Genomic DNA, 16,998 nt, shown 5'->3' on the forward strand with positions numbered 1-16,998 from the left:
TGCGGGGAGAGAAGCGGAAAAGAGAGAACGAACAGACGGCTTCCAAGCCTTTTAAAGGGTTCCCCACGCACGTGCGTCAGATGCCACGTTCTGCGCCAGCGCAGCCTTTGCGTGGAACACTAGGGGCTCCTGGGAAATGTAGTTCCCCAGGCGAGCTACGCTCAGGGGCCTTCTGGGGAATAACACAGGGTACACAGAATTAATGTCTAAGACCAGTTTTCCTGTCAAGCCTTCATGCTTCCTTGACTACCAAGGGAACGTACAGAGAAGTACGAAGTGGCCTGAGGGAGTCATCAGTCTCTCAGGAAGTGGAAAGCCATGGACTCTAACCTGTAAAACCCAAGACACATCCTCTGAAGGCAGCTAGGCCAAGCCAACTCCACGGTTCCCTACATTAGATATTTTTACTTTGGGTGAGTATGTGCATTTTTAATGAATGTCTAATAATTTGAAATCAAGCATAGACAGCTATGAATTCTGCTTGTGTGAAATGTGTGTTCCACAAGGCTAGCATCTCTGCACTGCTCTTCCTCATGGCCTTTCTACTTTCCTAACATCCCCTCGTTAGGAAGGGCCAATAGGAAAAGATTTAAAGGTTCCAGGCAAAAAATAAGTTATTTACAAATTCTTCCTCCATCCCAAATCTACCAAGTCTGTGTCTAGAGAATGCAGTCTCAAGGGATGCATGTGGACTGAGTTCTCAATGATCCGTCAGTGCTGCATGCTCAGCATGCTGGAGGCTGTAGTCTCGAGGGATGCATGTGGACTGAGTTCTCAATGATCCGTCAGTGCTGCATGTTCAGCATGCTGGAGGCTGTAGTCTCGAGGGATGCATGTGGACTGAGTTCTCAATGATCCGTCAGTGCTGCATGTTCAGCATGCTGGAGGCTGTAGTCTCGAGGGATGCATGTGGACTGAGTTCTCAATGATCCGTCAGTGCTGCATGTTCAGCATGCTGGAGGCTGTAGTCTCGAGGGATGCATGTGGACTGAGTTCTCAATGATCCGTCAGTGCTGCATGTTCAGCATGCTGGAGGCTGTAGTCTCGAGGGATGCATGTGGACTGAGTTCTCAATGATCTGTCAGTGCTGCATGTTCAGCATGCTGGAGGCTGTAGTCTCGAGGGATGCATGTGGACTGAGTTCTCAATGATCTGTCAGTGCTGCATGTTCAGCATGCTGGAGGCTGTAGTCTCGAGGGATGCATGTGGACTGAGTTCTCAATGATCTGTCAGTGCTGCATGTTCAGCATGCTGGAGGCTGTAGTCTCGAGGGATGCATGTGGACTGAGTTCTCAATGATCCGTCAGTGCTGCATGTTCAGCATGCTGGAGGCTGTAGTCTCGAGGGATGCATGTGGACTGAGTTCTCAATGATCCGTCAGTGCTGCATGTTCAGCATGCTGGAGGCTGTAGTCTCGAGGGATGCATGTGGACTGAGTTCTCAATGATCCGTCAGTGCTGCATGTTCAGCATGCTGGAGGCTGTAGTCTCGAGGGATGCATGTGGACTGAGTTCTCAATGATCCGTCAGTGCTGCATGTTCAGCATGCTGGAGGCTGTAGTCTCGAGGGATGCATGTGGACTGAGTTCTCAATGATCCGTCAGTGCTGCATGTTCAGCATGCTGGAGGCTGTAGTCTCGAGGGATGCATGTGGACTGAGTTCTCAATGATCCGTCAGTGCTGCATGTTCAGCATGCTGGAGGCTGTAGTCTCGAGGGATGCATGTGGACTGAGTTCTCAATGATCCGTCAGTGCTGCATGTTCAGCATGCTGGAGGCTGTAGTCTCGAGGGATGCATGTGGACTGAGTTCTCAATGATCCGTCAGTGCTGCATGTTCAGCATGCTGGAGGCTGTAGTCTCGAGGGATGCATGTGGACTGAGTTCTCAATGATCCGTCAGTGCTGCATGTTCAGCATGCTGGAGGCTGTAGTCTCGAGGGATGCATGTGGACTGAGTTCTCAATGATCCGTCAGTGCTGCATGTTCAGCATGCTGGAGGCTGTAGTCTCGAGGGATGCATGTGGACTGAGTTCTCAATGATCTGTCAGTGCTGCATGTTCAGCATGCTGGAGGCTGTAGTCTCGAGGGATGCATGTGGACTGAGTTCTCAATGATCCGTCAGTGCTGCATGTTCAGCATGCTGGAGGCTGTAGTCTCGAGGGATGCATGTGGACTGAGTTCTCAATGATCCGTCAGTGCTGCATGTTCAGCATGCTGGAGGCTGTAGTCTCGAGGGATGCATGTGGACTGAGTTCTCAATGATCCGTCAGTGCTGCATGTTCAGCATGCTGGAGGCTGTAGTCTCGAGGGATGCATGTGGACTGAGTTCTCAATGATCCGTCAGTGCTGCATGTTCAGCATGCTGGAGGCTGTAGTCTCGAGGGATGCATGTGGACTGAGTTCTCAATGATCCGTCAGTGCTGCATGTTCAGCATGCTGGAGGCTGTAGTCTCGAGGGATGCATGTGGACTGAGTTCTCAATGATCCGTCAGTGCTGCATGTTCAGCATGCTGGAGGCTGTAGTCTCGAGGGATGCATGTGGACTGAGTTCTCAATGATCCGTCAGTGCTGCATGTTCAGCATGCTGGAGGCTGTAGTCTCGAGGGATGCATGTGGACTGAGTTCTCAATGATCCGTCAGTGCTGCATGTTCAGCATGCTGGAGGCTGTAGTCTCGAGGGATGCATGTGGACTGAGTTCTCAATGATCCGTCAGTGCTGCATGTTCAGCATGCTGGAGGCTGTAGTCTCGAGGGATGCATGTGGACTGAGTTCTCAATGATCCGTCAGTGCTGCATGTTCAGCATGCTAGAGGCTGCAGTCTTAAGGGATGCATGTGGACTGATCCGTCAGTGCTGCATGTTCAGCATGCTGGAGGCTGCAGTCTTAAGGGATGCATGTGGACTGATCTGTCAGTGCTGCATGTTCAGCATGCTGGAGGCTGCAGTCTCGAGGGATGCATGTGGACTGAGTTCTCAATGATCTGTCAGTGCTGCATGTTGTAGCACATGCCTGCCATTTCAGCATGCTGGAGGTGGAAGCAGGAGGATCGATTATGATCTGAGGCCAGCCTGGGTTTTTAGCAAGTTCCAGGCCATCCTGTTTTAAATAGTGAGACCCTGTCCTTAAAGACAAGTGAGGGGCTGGGGTGTGCAGGGGTTAAGAGCACTGACTGATGGTTTGGAGGACCAGAGCTCAACTCCCGGCCCCCATGTCAGACTGCTTACAATCCCATTAACTCTAGGTCTAGGGACTCTGACACTCTCTTCTGGCCTCTGAGGGTACCTCCACTCACATGCAAACAATTATGTGCACACACACACACACCACACCACACACACACCACACCACACACACAGAGAATTAAAAACAGTAAAAACAAATACTTATAAAAGAAGTGAGTCATAAGAGATTGACCGAAATGGGAAATGGATCTGGACTTGGCTTTGGAGTCTTCGAGAGGCAGAAAGGGAAGGACCAGAGAGGGAGAGATGGGGCCTGAAGAGATGGCTCAGCAGTGAAGGGCACTTGTTGCTCTTTCAGAGGACCCAACCTTGGTTCTTAGCACTCATATCAAATGGCTCATGACCGAATGTGACTCCCGCACAAAGGGGTCTTGTCAAACCTCTTCTGACCCCTGTGGGTACCCATACGCATATGCCATATACAGACACACACCCATACATGCAAAATAGAATCTGAAAAAGAGAGAGAGATGGGGGCTTAGAGTGTATTTAAATAAGAGGTGGTCATAACAATTGATTAGGGCAGATCTATTTGGCAAAATAACAAGAAAAACCTCCAAGCCTTGACTGGGAAGAGAGCAAGCGGACGCTTGGTTTGTGGGCTTCATTGGTCAGGCCTCTGGTCCTGGAGCCCAGGAGAGACATGCCAAGAGTCCCAAGAGAGTGCCATCCAAGCAGTGTTCTACAGGATTGGGGGCGGGCACAGGTTGGTGTTTACAAAGGAACTAAGGTGATGATGCAGGAGACACATGGGTGAGAGGAACTTTTAAAGGGGGAAGAAGGAAAATAAAGACCATTCTAGCATGAGAGAAAGAGTTACAACATAACTGACCATCCTTTGTGGACGCTAACTGTGAAATGTCCAGCCCTGCCGCTGCTAAAGTGTTTTCACCCAGTCTAGCCCATGCTGCCCATGCCTTAGGTGAACCCTGCTGAGGAAATGGCGTCTGTGCAGGCCCGTGTGTGAAGCTGTGTCCACTGGCAGTGAATCAGGGAGTGGTCAGCCTTGAACCAGTGTCAGAGAGTGAAAACATCAGAGAAAGGTGTGCAGTCAGCTTTCAGAAGACAAAACAAGAAGACCTCTGGGTTTGAGGAAATGGTGAGGAGGGGTTCACAGAAGAGGAAACAGGGTGCTTCCTGATCCCTGGTTCTGACTGCACGTGCATGCTGTCTGTCCGTCCCTTCCCCCCAGAGTCCTTGCCCCTTCCCTCCTCATCAAACCACACACATCTCTCTACCCCCTTCTTGTCCCTCCTTCCCTTGCTTAGACCCAATAGCAGAAACTGCACGAGACACAGTTTCGCTTCCAGCCTGGCAAGAAGCTGGAATCTCTTTCTGCAAGATCAGCTGCCAACTGGTAAAGACGGAGATTTCGTGGCTAAGAATGGGCGAGGAAGGAAACAGGGTATGGAGAAAGGTTACAGCCTGGGCTTAGGTGGCTATCTCGTGCCAGGTCCTGTGTGGGCAGTAAGAGAACAACAGTAAGAAACGCGCTGGGAGGACATGGACCTTCGTGGAGATAGTGCCCCCTCCAGTAAGAGCACACAAAGGAAAACACCTGGTTCCAGCACTGTAGACTTAGCTCTTCAGATGGGTAAACCAGTGTTAAACGAGATAGAGGAAATTGGTTGCAACTGGAGATTCTGGTGTGGGTGTTCAGGCTCCCTAGCTGATTGCATTTTACTATATATTTCATTGATATCTGTAGCAGCCTTATACCTAAGGGGCCGGTGCTGAGAGTAACTACCATAACGAGAGGCTCATCCCTCCATCCTCCCTCTGTTCTCTTTTCTGCAAACGAGACCACAGTGCACACGAGATGGCCGTCTTTTGCTGCTGCTTGGCCTCGGTCGGTTCTTGCAACGCCCCCAGGAGACATGATGAAGGGGATCACAGCAAACCTTTCTCAGGAAGAGCTGCAACCCGCTACCAACAGACGGCTCAGCAACCAACGAACTCAGCCCTGTCAGATAAAACATCAGCCTCACCCCCAACATCCAGAAGGACTTATTTTGTCATGCCCAAGGGACACACTTTGAGTAAAGACCAAAACTGTCTACATGGGCTGAGAGTCTGGTGAAAAGCGCTGGACATGAATGAGTCATGCCTGTTGGGCTTCATACATGGCTCCACCAATAGGGTACATAGAGTTCCCAAGACCGCCAGCTGGAAATGTGGACGAACTCCCAGCCTAAGCCGCTGTGAGAGCCTAGGACTGGAACATAGTGTGTGCAAGATCACCGCAGGCCAGCAGTGCCCCAGGTGCCAGGGGTACAGTGTCACCTCATTGAAGAGGATCTTGACAGTCAGTGCTGACCAGCCGTTCTCTGTGGCCCTAAACTGTAAACCACAGGGCTCTGAGGAAAAAGAAGGACATTGTTGTTCCTATGCTTCTGCTACATGTCTGTCCCTTAGTAAAAAAAAAAACGGCCCAATACAGTGCAAGCCAATTAGAAACCATAACTGATCCTAAAACCCAGATTCACATTCTCGCTCTCACCCTCTCTCCCTCAAACTGGAGTTCTTCCTTGTCTGGCTCTAAAGCTGCCCCAAAGCTGAGTCTACCCAAGTGGACAAAGGTACAGAGAGAAAGTCCAAGCCAGACAGTGAATGAGGGTGAGACATAGGCTCGGCGCTGTCCTTTATTTATTTATTTTTAATTGTTTTTTATATTCTTCACAAATATGGTTATTATTTTATTACCATGGATGACTATTCTCTCTCTCTTTTTATTTTTCCATTCAAAATTTCCACTTCCTTCCCTCCTCCCAATCCCCCCCACGCACTCCCCCACTCACCGTCCTCCCATGCCCTGTGGGAAGTCCAAGGCCCTCCCCACTACATCCAGGCCTAGGAAGGTATGCATCCAAACAGACTAGGATCCCAAAAAGACAGTACATGCAGTAGAAACAAGTCCCGGTGCCATTATCAATGGCTTCTCAGTCAGCGCCATTCAGAGAGTCCGGTTTGATCACATGCTCGTTCAGTCCCAGTCCAGCTGGATTTGGTGAGCTCCCACTAGAACAGGCACACTGTCTCTGTGGGTAGACGCACCCCTCGTGGTTCTGACTTCCTTGCTCATCTTCTCCCTCCTTCTGCTCTTCAACTGGACCTTGCTTTAAAGAAGTGTGAGCATGTGTGTGCGCCCGAGTACAGCTGCCTCGCAGCACACGGGTTGCCCGTGCTCCAGACGGCTCAGAGCCACAGCTCTGTCCTTGTACAATCTGTGTTCCTGCCCCAGGATCTCCTCAGTACAGTCTGTGTTCCTGCTCCAGGATCTCCTCAGTACAGTCTGTGTTCCTGCTCCAGGATCTCCTCAGTACAGTCTGTGTTCCTGCACCAGGATCTCCTCAGTACAGTCTGTGTTCCTGCCCCAGGATCTCCTCAGTACAGTCTGTGTTCCTGCCCCAGGATCTCCTTCTCAGTACAGTCTGCGATCCTGCGCCAGGATCTCCTTCTCAGGGCTGTTGCTCTTTTCGCAGCCGCAGCCGAGCAAAGCCTTGCTGCTCTGGAGTTGTGTCCGAAGAGTGGCAAACTATGGGAAATGTGGAGGGTAGCGATGGGACGATGATGTGTAGGCCACGCTTCAAGCAGGGTTGTCTTCAATCTTGATGCTTTCTCTGCCAGTTTTGAGTCCTCGGAGTGAACAGTGCATGAAGCACAAAGTTACCATTCCTCATTGCTGTGCAAATGTGTGCTCCTGTTTGTCCCCTTATTTCTTTCCTTCATCCTGAGCCCACTCTTTTTTTTTAATGTTTAATTTTAAATAAATGCATGCAAATGGATGTCATGTTGTTATAATATTTTTCTTGTGGTACATGGTTCATTATATCTTGATATTCCCAATGTTTTTACATTGATAGAAAATTCTCAGTCTGTTGAAACTACAAGATGCTGTCAACCAACATAGACATTAGAACAACGTTTGACATTTGGGGACTTTTTAGCTGGATTCTCTTTGTCACATAGTGGCCACTTAAACACCGCTCACATTCACTGCTAGTCTCGGTAGCTGATATACAACCAGAGCTCAACTGTATTCGGCGGTAAGAGGAGAATGATTTAGCAAAATGCCTGGGTCCTCAACATAGCTGAGGATACGGGCTGGACCATGTGCCCAGTGACTCCGTTCTAGACTCGCTCCCATATGGCAGGTCTGATACTACACGCATTCACCAAATAGAAGAGTGGGTTCTCCAACAGTATGGCAGCCCACATTGTCTCCTCTTGGTTCAGAGTTCGTTCCTGTATTAGCAATTTCTTTTCTGCACCATTCGTTTATAGTGGAGGGGCCAGTCAGCCCCAGGAATAACTCATTTTTGTTCTGTTTTATTTTGTTTTACAAAGTGCAAGAAGAAGCCAACCCTTCTCAGCACAAATGGCTTTTCAAAAGCAAAGACCCGGGGCAGCATCTCTTTTTAAGACTGAGAACATCTTCCAGGGAGGTGTGATCCAGAACACTCCATCCACATCTCTGAAGGAAGCAGGAACTCTGGCTTCTGGCTGTTTGCTGAGATGGCCCAGAATCTGTCTCGTCATTCTCATCCTGATGTCTGGAAGAAACGGAAGTGCCATAAAGGAGCAGAGTTTCTGACTCCAAAGCCTGACACCTCTTCAGTGTACAAGTGTCACAGGTTCCCTGCGGGGCACTGAGCAGGGGATTTGAGGTTTCAGATGTGAGGTTCTGATGCTATCCCATTTCTGCTCACCAAACCCGCAAGGGCTCCTTTGGTTTGCTTTTGTGACTGGTATCTACGTTGATGAGGCTGGTTTTCAGGGCCCCTTTCATCTTCCCCAATTTTCCTTCCCTGCTTGTCTGCCTCTGTCCTCCCAGTCCTTCCTTTTCCTCTTACTTTTCTTAGCCCCTAGGCACAGGAGCCGCACCTGATAAGAGGCAGTCCAGATAGTAGAGAAAGGGTTCAAAGTGATGTGGGCTAGGTCTGAGTCCAGGTCTCATCACAACGTGCTGAGCACCTTCTCCCTATTTCTCCTCCATAACTAGATCCCAAACTTGACTGTTTCTTTGGTTAAATATTTTATACAACAACAGTACCAACAGACCCAGGAAGGAGCTAAGCTCAGAAGAAAACAAGTCCCTAACAGCTGTTCAGCCAACCTGCTACTGACAGGTTGTTATACGAGAGGAATGGAAAGTGGGCTCTAAATCCCTGGTCCCCTGACAGTTTGTCCCATCAGTTTGGTCTTCACACAGCAAGCTTCCTAATTATAGGGGCTCTAGTTAACCTCAAGCCCCTAGGCTGCAGGTCCAGGAAGAAGCCTGGGTTCTAGAGAAAGGGCAGGACTGTGTGTGTGGTGCTGAAGTGCCCAAAGTTTCGCTCTCACTTAACTAGACAGATCAAAATAACTTTCTAATTCTAGTCTCAGCTAACAGGGAAATGCAGCTGCTTATGCGTCTAGAGCCTTTGAGGCAAAAGAACTCAGTGTCACTTAGCCAGCCTTCCTCCTTGCCAGTCACCACGGCAACCTAAAGAGGCCCTTTGGAATCTAGCCTCGAAGTTCTCTTCAGGGTTCAAAATGGAAGCTACAGCAAGCAAAAGGAATTTAGGGTCTCTGTGGGCAAACGAACTCTCTCACACAGTGCTGCTCCAAACAAGTCTCTTTATTCTTCCTACTCTATTCTAATAATTCCTCCTAGCTTCATCTCCTCTCACCTAAAACCTTTCCTCTTCCAGGAGGCTTGGAGCAATAAAAAAATTACAAGAGTTATTTCTCATTGGTCAAAAGCACATTCCTAGGGAAAGTGATAAGGAGCTGAGCCATTGCCATAGCAACACAAGGCTCCAAGGTTACCATGGCAACACGAGGCTCCAGGGTTACAGGAGCAAGACTGCTACAGATGGTGGAGGCACAGTGCCCAGCGATAGACTTTGAGACACAGGTCTATTGTCAGCAGATTTGGCAAGCAAAGAATTGGCCAGCTTTTCTTTGGGTGCTTTGTGTAGTTACCTTGGTTAGACACCTCTGACTCTGACCTCTGCATAGCTGCAAAATTTTAACAATATGGTCTGTTTACAAAAAGTCTTAAGTCTAGTTTGAACTTGCTCTGAGGTAAAACTGAGCTAATTGTGTGCAATTAGTCTGAGCAAAAGGAACTTTTGCTTTTAAGTGTCTACAGTCCTACTTATAAAGCATATCCTAGTACATTCTATATGTCACAATTATAGAGATAAATGATAAATCATCTTCCTGACCACCCATATGTGTGCCCATAAGACTGAGATGCAAACATGAGATTACATATACACATCACATGAGATTACACACCTCAATGCAGGAATTGGGGAGACACAGGATGTTTTAGCAACAGTGAGCAACAGTTTCCAGAGTCCATGATCCTGCAGGCCTTGCCTGGACAGGATTCTCCTCCATTAGAGAGTCATTCCTCCGGGTTGACATCTGAACAGGCTGTCACCTGCTGTAACACTCACAGCCTCCGACAGCAGCCAGGCTGTCTGTCTTTTTATCCTGAAAGCCTCCTGACAATGGACACATCTGAGATCAATCCCAGGGCACTGCAGCAGCCATTCATTTCTACAGAGTGAGAGACTCAATCTGGAATACATGCTTACTTCTCTCCAAGGAGAGAGCTGGCAGAACTGGGATGAGATGACTTGAAAATCTTTCATCCTTCATGTGTGTGAAGCCTGCTAACGTTTTCAGAGACAATGACAGTCGTCACAAGGGTGTTCATGGCAATGGCAATTGTAATAACAAAATGGGAAAGATCTACAAATTCTCCTTCTACTCTCAGAACAATCCGCATGGAGTAGGTGCCATTACCTACAGACTGTAGGCAGTGTTCAAAGTCATGTGTGTAACTGCCCCTACAGGGGCAGTGTTCAAAGTCATGTGTGTAACCGCTCTACAGGGGCAGTGTTCAGTCATGTGTGTAACCACCCTGCAGGAGCAAACAAGGACAGTTTTATTTTGTAGGTCACACCTCTAGCTTTTATTCAATAGATGAAAACCACACTTGTTAATAACTGTAAGGGAAGATAATTCTGACTGTTCCTGAGTAAAATACACCTTACCGTTTGTTTAGATGATGAAATGGCAGCTGTCATCATTATTACTTTTATACAATTAGATAGCTATACTGTACTAAGTAAACAGTTGAAAACAAGCTTTCATTTATGATTGTTAAAAGTTTATCATATATCTTTAACCTATAAATCAGCCTTTTATAAGAGTTTTAGAAAGAAAGATAACATACTTACAGAAAATACATTATCTGAAACTTAACAAAGGAAGAAATAGCCATTAAACATTTGAAAATACTTCTTTCTCACTAAGTAGAAATATGATGTACTGTCATTTTAAAAATATTTAAACAAAGGTCTGTTTGTGTGTTTGTGTGCATTTGAGTGCAGGTGCCTGCAGCAGCAGCAGATGCTCTGAGCTGGAGGTGCAGGTGGTTATGAGACTTGTGATGTGGGTGCTAGGGACCAGACTCTGGGCCTCTGCACATCTGGAGTCAGTCGCTGGAGCAGGCCCTCTGCACATCTGGAGTCATTCGCTGGAGAAGGCCATCTGTACATCTGGAGTCAGCTGCTGGAGCAGGCCCTCTGCATATCTGGAGCTAAGCTGCTGAAGCAGGCCCTCTGCACACCTGGAGCTAAGCTGCTGGAGCAGGCCCTCTGCACACCTGGCTGCTAACGCTCCTTCTTCCTCACATCTGTCCTTTAGGTAAGGAGTTCAGTTCATCCATCTCTGGCAATGGTGGCCTTTAAGGTCAGGACATTGTCTGGGGGCTTCAGTAGGCCCTGGACTTGTCTTCATGGGTCATAGTGCTGGGCAGCTGAGTGTTCGGGGCTCTGCATGTCCTCTCCTTCCCCTGGCCAGACCGTTCTGGAGGAGAAAGTGGACAGAGGTCTCTGACATCCTCCTGGGTATAGGAAGCAGGGGCCTGCTGGAGACGCGGCCAGCACAGCATAACTCCACACAATGCCACTTTCTCTCCTCCCGCTCCATTTTCATATTTTCATTCCTGACCACAGTCTTAGTTAGGGCTTTTGTTGCTAGGAAGAGACACCATGACCTCAACAACTCTTCTAAGGAAAACATTTAAATGAGGTAGCTTGCTCACAGATTCAGAGGTTCGGTCCATTCTCATGATGGGGAGCATGGCGGCCTGCAGGTGCTGGAGGAGCTGAGAGTCCTATGTCTTGTAGGCGACAGGAAATCAACGAGGGAAGCTTGAGCAAAACAGATCTCAAAGGTGACCCCCACAGTGACACACCTCCTAACAATGCCACCCCCTTTGGGGGTCATTTTCTTTCAAACCCCCACAACCACATCGCTCACTGAGCACACACCTGCCATCTGTACCCACCCCAGCTCGTTCTCTGTCTTCCTGTTGGGCTTCATTCCCCTACCTTTCCACTCTCTTTTCTCTGTGTCTCTCTTCTGCCCCTTGTTACGGAGTAGTATTATAATATCTATAAACTTTAGTTAATATGTGGAAAGCTATAATTTAACTTAGAAGTTAAAAATCTGTATGTACACACACATACACACACGCACATACACACATATACACACATGCACAGATACACACACAGACACACACATACGCACACACATACACACACATATGTATTTAAATTTCTGTACTTTGCTTTCTTGTATCTGACAGTAACATGCCCTTATGTTATAGAAGTTGAAAGGCATACTTAGTAGGCCAGGCATGGCTGAAGAGTGTTGGAGCTAAAAACTTCCACATATGCCAGCCACTGTGGAAATGAGGCACGCATCTTTTCTCGTAACAATCATTTACTATCTTAGGAGAGAGCCAGATCTTTGTTGTCTGAAGTAAACAGCCCAAGGTCCCAGGAAAGACTTTAAATCTTGCACTTCAAGGATAGTTGGATACAAAAGACACAATTTGAACAAGAATGATAAATTAGAAATGGGGGCACACAAATGAGATTGATGGCTATGAAATGAGACTTTGAATATCAGGAGAGTTAATTTATATTTTCCCTGCAGGATTGGGACAGGGCATAAAGTATTACAATATGGCCTGAGAGAAGGAGGATGTGGTTAAAGAGATCAGATCTAAATGTAAGAGGCAGGCTTGGCTCTAGGAGATGGCAATAAGAAAGGTTTTCTGGCTTTGGAAGTGGACGAAGGCGCTGTACTGGTTACTTTTCTCGACGTGTTGACAAAGTACCCTGACCACAGCTGCCTGTGGTAGTGAAATCTAGCTGGCTAAATCTTAAAGCAGCACCCATAAACAGGAAACAGAGAGGGAAAGGCGGGGGCTTGCTAGAGCCTAGCTCACTTTCTCCTTTCTATACGGCCTAGCGACTAGTCCTGCCCACACTTAAAATGGTTTTCCTCACGTCGACCAACGTCAGTTAACAGTAACCTTCCAAGAAAGGTCTGCTTTGCTCACACTTCTGAGGCTTCTCCCTCCTGTCAGGGAAGTCACGCCTGTGGGGTGGCTGGTCACACGGCACCTGCCACCAGGAAGCAGAAAGATTGTTCCCAGGGGTTCAGAGAGATGTACCCAACTAGGTCCTTGGGCAGCTGAGGAGAGAGAGCCTGAAATGGCCCGATCCTATAGCCATACTAACTAATATCTTGCATATCACCATAGAACCTTCATCTGGCGATGGATGGAGATAGAGACAGAGACCCACATTGGAGCAATGGACTGAGCTCCCAAGGTCCAAATGAGGAACAGAAGGAGGGAGGACATGAGCAAGGAAGTCAAGACCGCGAGGGGTGCACCCACCCACGGAGACAGTGGGGCTGATCTATTAGGAGATCACTAAGACCAGCTGGACTGGGACTGAAAATGCATGGGATAAAACTGGACTCATTGAATATGGTGGACAATGAGGGCTGCTGAGAAGCCAAGGACAATGCCACTGGGTTTTGANCTGGACTGGGACTGAAAATGCATGGGATAAAACTGGACTCATTGAATATGGTGGACAATGAGGGCTGCTGAGAAGCCAAGGACAATGGCACTGAGTTTTGACCCTACTGCATGTACTGACTTTGTGGGAGCCTAGCCGGTTTGGATGCTCACCTTCCTAGACCTGGATGGAGGGGGGAGGACCTTGGAAGTGGGGTGTGAGAAGTGGGGGGGGGAGGGGGAGAGAAGCGGAAATTTTTAATTAAAAAAATAATAATAAAAAGATTAATCCTTTCACTAAGCTCCCTTTTCTCCTCATTCAGTCAGGGCCCCCAGCATGTGGAATGGCACCACACACATTTTGAGTGGGTCACCCCACTTCAACAAACCTAGTCTAGACAATTCTGCACAGGCCACATGTTGGGTGACAGTAAACTGAGGAGACAGGAGAAAATGTCTACTCACCTCAGACAGAGAACTGATGATATCTCAAAGTAAGGACACCGCCAAAGTCCAACTTCGTGAACCAAGGATTGGTTATTAGGGTTGCTTACAAGAGCACAAGTGAGGGGCTACTTACAGGACCAGAAATGACTCTAAGACAGTGGTATGGCCAGAGGCCATGGCATCATTATTATGGGGTCCCCAGTAAGAATTCAACAGTACTCAGAGATAAAAGGAGGAGACTCTAATGAGGGCTACCGAAAGCTCTAGCTTCTGTTCACTGAAGCATTCCGCAGCTTATCCAGGTCAGGCAATATTGTCGTCATCTTCACCATGTGGCTCTTGGGGTGGTCTTTTCATCCCCACCTCAAAAGAGATCTTCTCTGGAGCTAAGCACATTCTACAGAAGCTGAAATCGCAGGTTTCTGCTAGAACAGATCTATCTTTAACCGAGAAAGCTTCCTGTCTAAGCTGACCTCATGGTGGTTGTTTCTTGGAGGCAGGAAGGGGGAACTGTCTCCAGGAAAGAGGATGCTCCAGGCTCACAAATTTTGACTATGTTAGAAGCAGAACTAACTTAGTCTGTTTTCTTATTAAACTTATTAATTGTACTTTAATTAATGTTAATTGTGTTTAATTAATCCTAAAGATCACTATTTTCTTTTCACCCTTCCACACTGGTGATGACTCAGGAAAACTGGGATCCTGGGACCCTCTGCACAGGCTGGAGGTGGCTTAGCAGGACGGGAGAGCGTCTTTTATAGGCAGCTCATGTAGTCTGAGTGTCCTTCAGCAGTTCTTAGTGTTTAGGTAGAGTTCTCTCGAGGTCTAGAGACCTCGAGACAAAATGAATGGATAGGGGATTTATTACAGAAGCTTATAGACAGTAGTCCTACTAGTTGAACAAAGGTTGTCTCCCAATGGAGCATCCAAGAATCCAGTTCTTCAGTCCATGAGGCAGAGTGTCTCACCTGGTTTTCAATATACCCCAAACCCAAAGGAGTAGGCTCTAATGCCAGTGAAGGAATGTGCTTGCTTGAGAGAGCGAGGGTACGCATAGTTACCTAGTCCAGCAATGATGAAGCATTGTCCTTTCTGTGGAGGAAATGGTCCGATGTAATCAACTTGACGCCAGGCGGCTGGCTGGTCAGTCAGGGGATGATGCCACGCTGAGTGTTCAGTGTTGGCCTCTGCTGTTGGCAGGTCTAGAACTCAGTAGCAACTGTGTCCAGTCAGCCTTAATGGTGGAAGCCCATGTTGCTGAAGCCATGCATAGCCTTCGTTTCTGCTGACATGGTTATATTGTTGATGCGCACATTGGCAAGGACGGGGATGACCCCCAAACGGGTCATCCTACCTACTTGATAACTTAGCTCCTCCTCAGCTGAAGTCATCTTTTGATGAGCATTTACATGGGGCACACGTGGCCACCTGCTTCTTTCCCACTGTCTTCTCATCAATTTTCCAATCGTTCTCTCTTCAAGCCCCTGGCCATCCAGCCAATCCATTGGCTACATCCATGAGTCAGGAAACAATCGCATATCTAGCCATTTCTCTTTCCAAAAAAACAGGGAGACCATATGTACTGCCCGAAGTTCTGCCCACTGTGAAGATTTCCTTTTGCTAGTGTGTTTCAGAGATGTCCCTAAAAGGGTTGCAATAGTGTTACAGCTGTCCACCTCAGGGTGGTCCGCCTCTGGGTGGTCTGCCTCTGGGTGGTCTGCCTCTGGGTGGTCTGCCTCTGGGTGGTCCGCCTCTGGGTGGTGCCTGCACAATGTGGGACCCAGTCCCTGTGTTTCTCCTCTGTCAACTGGTCATAGTGTGCACCCCATGGCACGCCTTATGGTTTCTTCTCCCATTACGATGCCTTCTGCTACCAATGGTGTATTCAGGGGATCAGTTTCGTGCAGCAAGCACTTTTATCTTCTGCCCCATCTCCCTGGCCCCAGTGGAATTGATTTCAGAGTCTTGTCCTCCAGAGCTGTAGGAAAATCAATGTGTGTTGTTTTAAGACACCACATTTGTGAAAATGTGTTACAGTAGTCGTAGAAACTAATACAAGGCTTACAAGAAATAATTTAAAGAATTTTAAGTAAATAAATGAAAATAAGTAATGTTTGGACATTAGTCCTTATAGTATAGACACATTAGGTTCAATAAAGAGATACAGACAGATTGTAGGTCTGAGTGGCATGTGTAACCTGGGCAAGACAATGAAGATAGGTTACAGAATAGTAACAGCAGGGGATAATTGGACAGGATTAATATGGAAACATTTTTTTTCTCTTTTCTTTTGGTTTTTCAAGACAAGGTTTCTCTCTGTAGCTTTGGAGGCTATCCTGGAACTTGCCCTGTGGACCAGGCTGGCCTTGAACTGGCAGAGATCTGCCTTCCTCTGCCTTCCGAGTGCTGGGATAAAAAGCATTCACCACCACTGCCTGGCAAATATAGAAACATTGAAAGGAAGCTTGTGTGCAATTCCTGACTGATCATCTTGTTTATGCAGCATCTACTCTCTCCGTTATAAAGCTGGCTTTTATCTTGTGTGACTTTTCTAGTATGTACTTCTTAGAAGTGAGTTACCCCAGCAAAGATAGAGCTATGTCCTATCTACTTGAAGAAGTAATAATTGACCATTTACTTATTCAACTATTTGTTTATACAAGTGTGGATTTATGGATGTTTATAATCTGATTTGGATTATAACCTGATGCTCATTTAAAATATTGCGTGGTTTCTGCCTTAGCTTTCAGGAATTTTTTCACTCAAATCCAGTTCCTTCTTATGATTTTGACTTTCTCTACACTCTTTCCCATGAGGTTACTCAGACATCTAAAAAGTAAATTTAGGGGCTGCTTTGCATCTTTCCTTATCTCTAAGGGCTAATTTGTAAACTTTATGATGCTCAGGTTCTTTCTGCTGAGTTCTGATACATGGATGCTCTGTGCCCACACTGCAGCACCACACACTAAGAAAATGTGCATTTCGTCTAGTCTCCCCTGGTCCCTCTTCTGTCGATGTGTGTTTGACTCAGCCATATGGGAGATGGGATTATCCGGTCAGCACCCTTCTTAGACTGGCTTCTTTCATTTCGCTACTGCACTTAACAGTCATTCGTGGACTGATAGTTTGTCCCTTTTGATCACGAAGTAGCATCTACCAAGGCACTAAGTGCTCCTGACCCCTGAGTCCCTCCAGCCTCCACCCCTGGTGTTAGGCACTGCTCTTCTTGTACACAAACGCTGTCAGCAGCTAGAACATTCTCAGACCCTGACCACACCTCACTTTCATTCCAGTTTTCTCTAAGTTTGCTTCTAGGATCAATGGGGAAGGTTGATCTTAAGCCAGGACCTAGGGAAACCTCTCTCCTTCCGCCCTTCCAGGAAAACAATTAGTTAACCCTATGGGAAGGTTATAGTTTGAGTC

The 16,998-nt window shown here is 47.4% G+C and overlaps 1 protein-coding gene across 1 annotated transcript in view; it reads left to right on the forward strand.

Annotated features, from left to right (window-relative positions):
* Positions 1-7,014, forward strand: part of Rnase11 (ribonuclease A family member 11 (inactive)) — a 19,401-nt gene extending 12,387 nt beyond the window's left edge. Inside the window, 3 exon segments of the mRNA XM_050129516.1 lie at positions 5,052-5,118; positions 5,121-5,168; positions 5,171-7,014. Coding sequence (XP_049985473.1) covers positions 5,052-5,118; positions 5,121-5,168; positions 5,171-5,709 — 654 coding nt within the window. The 3' untranslated portion in view covers positions 5,710-7,014.
* The last annotated feature ends 9,984 nt before the right edge of the window (positions 7,015-16,998 follow it).

This window comes from Alexandromys fortis, unplaced genomic scaffold (genome assembly GCF_014885135.2).
Source record: "Alexandromys fortis isolate MF-2015 unplaced genomic scaffold, M_Fortis_MF-2015_v1.1 scaffold_285, whole genome shotgun sequence".
In the NCBI taxonomy this organism is placed as follows: Eukaryota; Metazoa; Chordata; class Mammalia; order Rodentia; family Cricetidae; genus Alexandromys; species Alexandromys fortis.